At 44.9% G+C, this 5366-nt stretch overlaps 1 protein-coding gene across 1 annotated transcript; it reads left to right on the forward strand.

Annotated features, from left to right (window-relative positions):
• The first annotated feature begins 43 nt into the window (after positions 1 to 43).
• RNF152 (ring finger protein 152) lies at positions 44 to 1102 on the forward strand. Its single transcript, XM_009279211.1, has one exon. It carries the CDS (start codon positions 57 to 59, stop codon positions 666 to 668), a length of 612 nt encoding a protein of 203 aa, XP_009277486.1. The 5' UTR covers positions 44 to 56; the 3' UTR covers positions 669 to 1102.
• The last annotated feature ends 4264 nt before the right edge of the window (positions 1103 to 5366 follow it).

Raw genomic sequence — 5366 nt, forward strand, 5'->3', positions numbered from 1 at the left:
GGGGGTGGGGGTGAGGCTCCCCACGAGGGCCGCTGTGCCTCCCTGTGCCGTCCGCCATGGAGACCCTGTCCCAAGACTCTCTGCTGGAGTGCCAGATTTGCTTCAACTACTACAGTCCCCGCCGGCGGCCCAAGCTCCTGGACTGCAAGCACACTTGCTGCTCGGTGTGCCTGCAGCAGATGAGGACCAGCCAGAAGGACCTACGTTGCCCCTGGTGCCGTGGGATCACCAAGCTGCCGCCGGGGTACTCTGTGTCGCAGCTGCCCGATGACCCCGAGGTGATCGCTGTCATTGCGATCCCCCACACCTCGGAGCACACCCCCGTCTTCATCAAACTCCCCAGCAACGGGTGCTACATGCTGCCCTTGCCCCTCTCCAAGGAGAGGGCGCTACTGCCGGGAGACATTGGCTGCCGCCTCCTGCCCGGTGGCCAGCAGAAGTCCCTGGCGGTGGTGACGATCCCGGCGGAGCAGCAGCCGCTGCAGGGCGGCCTCCCTGCTGAAGGGGTAGCGGAGGAGCCAGACCGGAGAGGTGTTGTGAAAAGCTCCACCTGGTCGGGGGTTTGCACTGTGATCCTGGTGGCCTGTGTCCTGGTCTTTCTCCTGGGCATCGTCCTCCACAACATGTCATGCATTTCCAAGCGCTTCACGGTGATCTCCTGCGGCTGAGGCGGGGAGGGAGGTGTGCTCCTCGGGGGTTGGGTCTGTGGTGGTGGTGGTGGTATCGAGCGAGACAATTCACCGCAGCTTTGCCCAATGACTGCAGAACGCTATGCACTGGGGCAGCGGTGCGCTGGCCCGGCTGTGGCCCCCAGCGGTGCAGCCTCAGGACTCTTGGCAGCGTGTGGAGAAAATCATGTCCCATGTCTGGCGGCAACAGCACTAAGGACTGCATGCGTCACCATAATCATTTATCAAAGGGACTGCAACTTACAGTGATTTTTTTTTTTATCGTGTTATGAGATTAAAGACATCTATGTAGCTGATTATACTGTAAAGTATACGGTATAAGCTCTTCTCTAAACACAATAGATTAAAATCAAAACTGCTCCATGTAGAATTAAAGGAGAAGTGGCGTGCAACTCTGTACAAGGTGTTCAATACCAGTCCACACATGCGTTATTTTTTAATGGGGGAGGGAGGGAGACTTGTAAAACCAAGAAATCATTTAGCTTGTAAGGCATTTTATATGTTTTAAACTGCACATTAATTAAACCAAGTTAGGAAGTTGTACAGTAGTTTTACAAGCAATCATTTTGTTCCCTGGTGCGTGTTTTTTGCCTCTCTGTTTTTCCTCATTTTTTTCAGCTACAGGGAAGTGGCACTTCCAGCATCTTTTATGTAAAGGAGCTTCCGAGTACGGAAGCAAAGTGGGCTAGGAGGAAAGCCTAAAAACGCAGCCAAAACACTTCTGCCTAACTGGCTTCACGCAAAGGATGGCTTTGAACAGTAAACACTGGACACGCTGTTTTACCTCCGATCTGGCAGCAGGGCTTCCCGATGATCTGACCTTCACAGCCATTAGTAAAGAAATGGGTCATGAGAAGTCCTAGGAGTCCTTCCTGCAAGGACATGATAGAAAATTTTTCTTCTTTTTCTAGAGGTTGGGTTTTCTTAATTGTTTTTAAAGACTTTAGACCTATTTTGCCTCCCTCTTTCCTAGGAGATGCAACTGTGCACCCATGGATGGTGTAACACAGGAGTTGCTCTAAGGAAGCCTCACCATCCCAACTGAGACCAAGGACCCTTACGTGCAATCATCTAGTAAGAGGCAGTGACATAGCTGGGAGGAGAACCCAGGCCAACCTAACCTTCTACTGGATGGGCTACCCCTCCTAAACCACTGTGGCTGTCCTGGTGTCAAAATGTCTTGGTGAGCATAACAGAGCCTTTTCCCACATTTCAGTCTTATAAAAGTTGGTGTTTCTAAGGACAGATTTTAAAAAAACACAGGAAGTGTCTCCCTCCACCCGTGAGTGTCATGAAACCCCAGTCGTTTGCAGTTCACTTCTTGGAAAGAGCCAAATTCCTGAACCTTCACTGCAGTAGCGCCTTGCTCTAAGCAGTCCCACTAGCTTTAGTAGTACTGCTCACAAGTAAAATAGAGCTTAGTGTGAATTTGGGTATTTGGCAAGTCTGAAAGCTGAAATTTGTGTGAGATTTAGGGATTGGATCAAGGGGCACATGACAGACCTTTAATAAGACATAAAAATCTATTGATTTGCACTGGTTCTTTTTGCAAGTACAAAGCGTAACCTCCCTGAAGCGTGACCTCTTGTCGTCTACCTACTGCTCTTTCTAATAATTAATTAGAGGTTGCTCAATGCCATATTATAACACTGGAGAACGTAATTTTGACTATGCAGTGCCCAAGCTGGCCCTGTAGACGTCAGTGGTTTTCTGGTTATGTCACAAAATCCAGTTGCTGGTTCACAATAAACATTCTCAGCTAGGACTTCTGTCAGGAACATACCTCTAACTTCGTGCTGGATTTCTTCCCCTCCCTGTTCCCAAACCACCATTTTCTTCCTTGATTCCTGTTAACTAAAGAATAGCATATACGGTGCTTAATTGTTATGGTGTGTGTTGGGTCATGTATGGAGAGGAACCATTGTGCTGATTTTTGTCTACTGTCATGTATGCATAACACAGCAAAAAAAAAAAATCCTCGGATAACACATTCAATGCCTTTTTCGTGCAAGGCCCATGTGCAGTATGCCTTGAACCTGGCTTACGAGTATTGTAATTACATGGACACCTCTCCGCAGCATGTTTAATTTGGTTGCAGTAGGGAACAGCAGGAATTCCAAAATGTGTCTTGTGAACGTGCTAGTCTCTTGTGCCAGTAGGTAGCCAGATTTCTACTGACATCCACCTTATGCTGCTTATTGTGTAAAGGAAAGCCAGTTCACAAAAAAATCTTGCCTTTATAAGACTCTTGAGGAAGTGACCAGATACAGGACTCGACCCTCTACTGCCTTATCCCCTGTAGCAATTGCGGGGTGTACCAGGAGCATATAGCATAGCTGGAAGATGCTCCGAGAACAGCGCTGATATGTTTTGCACCAACTTCTGCATTTGTTTATCCGAGTTGCCAATGACTGCTCAAAAATGTGAGGCAGTCAAAGAGCAGGTCCTGGAGATACAGTGCTGATAATGTTGACCTCCTTCTGGCCGTACCTGCCCGACTGAAGCTCTTGAGGCTGAGGTTTCTCTGGCGTTGCAGCGAACGGCTGTCTTGAAAACCCCTCTTCGTCCCTACGTGGAGGGTACAGTATGAAAGAGAAATCAGAAATTAGGTTAAAATACTACACTGCATAACACATTATGCAACAGGCAGACCTGGAGTTTATCCGGTATTAATGACGTAAGTATTATATTAGCAGAATACCATCCTGTATTACGTAACACAGTACATTGTTTCGTTAATATGAATTTCCTGTACTTTTTGTGCCTGCTGAAATGCATGTTTGACCTAATTTCTGATCCAGACATTTGCCTGCTCACAGCCTTGTGTAAGAGCAATAAGTAAAACCTCAAGATTTTTGTCTGCGTGCGTGCATGCGTGTGCGCGCGGTGTGTATGTTCATTCCTTTTTATAAATAGGAGTTCTGGAGATGTTTTTGTTCTGGCTTTAGACTGTGACTATCATTTTAAATTTGCAGCTGCAAAATCATGTTGGATCACCCCTGCTCACAGCCTTGTGTAAGAGCAATAAGTAAAACCTCAAGATTTTTGTCTGCGTGCGTGCATGCGTGTGCGCGCGGTGTGTATGTTCATTCCTTTTTATAAATAGGAGTTCTGGAGATGTTTTTGTTCTGGCTTTAGACTGTGACTATCATTTTAAATTTGCAGCTGCCATATCATGTTGGATCACCTAGCTTTTTTGCTGACTTGTGTAGAAGTGAACTAAATAGTTTGTTGTAACGTACAGTGTTAAAATGTTTCTCAAGTATGTCGATAGTCATACTACTTTAAAAATGCAGTGCAGTCTGTCCCATTCCTTAGTCCAATACCTGGTATTAAAAAGTGATACTGCTATATACACCTCTAAGTTTTTATTTAATTTTTTTTTAAAAAACAGCCTTGTCTTTGTAGCTTTTCTCTGTGGAGAAACGCATTTGGACTTGTGTCAAAATCACCAGGTTCTGGGCTAATTTTTGTTCTCTGGTGTCCAGTAAGAAATCACTGCCCAGTTCCACCAAAAAAAAAAAAAGAAAACTTACTGTGACTCCAGTACTGTTTGAGCAACCAAAATTTATGCTAAAACTTGTGGGTAATTACTCAAGCACCTGCATTTTTAGAGCAAATTACTCTGTATGAATGTGTATTTATTTGCTTGTTTAATGGGAAGGATGTGTGTGTTGGGGTCCAGCTTTGGTTTTTTTTTGTCAAGCGTCCCAACTTCCACTTTTGGCTTGTGCTTTCTTGGCAAACAGACTTTAGGGTTCACTCTGAAATTTTTTTTTAGTGAATTTTAAAAATTCAAAATATGCAATTTTGGTATGCGGGATTTTTTTAGGAAATTGTGTGTTCAGTGATTGTTCGTGCTTAACCAAGATGTAAAGGAGCCTGGATGTTTTGTAAACATGGAGCAATCATGAGTCCAAAGTTTCATCTTTATTAATGAAGCTCAGTCTGAATAAAACATTAGCAGGAAAAGAATGATATCAAGTGAATTATGGTACCTCTGTTACTTTGCCATCAAATGAAGAGCATGGAAGGGAATTTGGCAGAATTGCTCTGTATTTTACAAGGGGGTAGCTGAAATTTGACTCGGCGTTTTAAGGCAAAGTGTTAAGTGTGGGTTGTGGTAATAGTATAAAGGTTTTTCATGTTTTAATTACCTTGGAATACAGAATTATAGCTGATGACTACTCAGCCACACAACAGATTTCTTTTTTTTTTCTGTTTTAATCAGATGACTTGAAAGTTTACTTAAAACTTTTTGCTTATGGAAGTGAGGGATTATTGGCCTTGACTTAAGCATGTATCATACAGACTGGCACACTGGTTCCCCCTTCCCCTCGAGCTCCCCTTCCCAGTCACGTTATTATTGCTGGAGCCCTGGGCAGCCCACCTTTCTAATGCTGCAAATGCCTTTCTGGAGTAGAGGTGGCTATTGCACTGGTTTTGTTACATTCACAACAGGGCTAAAACAAACACAAACAATTCATACATGATTTGAGCTCTTCTGTAGGTGTCCCGGTATCAAAAGCTCCTGGCACCAATCTACTGTGTAAACTGCTCCAAGCCTGAGTGTTCCCCGGATCTTCTTGCAGCAATGCCACACCACAAAGCGGAGGATGTTGCTTCCTCCCAGTCATAAAAAGGGGCCATACCCCCCATCCACAGCTAAACTGCCCC

The sequence above is a fragment of the Aptenodytes forsteri genome, unplaced genomic scaffold, assembly GCF_000699145.1.
Source record: "Aptenodytes forsteri isolate BGI_AS27 unplaced genomic scaffold, ASM69914v1 Scaffold81, whole genome shotgun sequence".
Classification (NCBI taxonomy): domain Eukaryota; kingdom Metazoa; phylum Chordata; class Aves; order Sphenisciformes; family Spheniscidae; genus Aptenodytes; species Aptenodytes forsteri.

Bases quoted from the DNA above. Each gene is read 5' to 3' on its own strand.
- RNF152 (XM_009279211.1), top strand. From the start codon at position 57: ATGGAGACCCTGTCCCAAGACTCTCTGCTGGAGTGCCAGATTTGCTTC.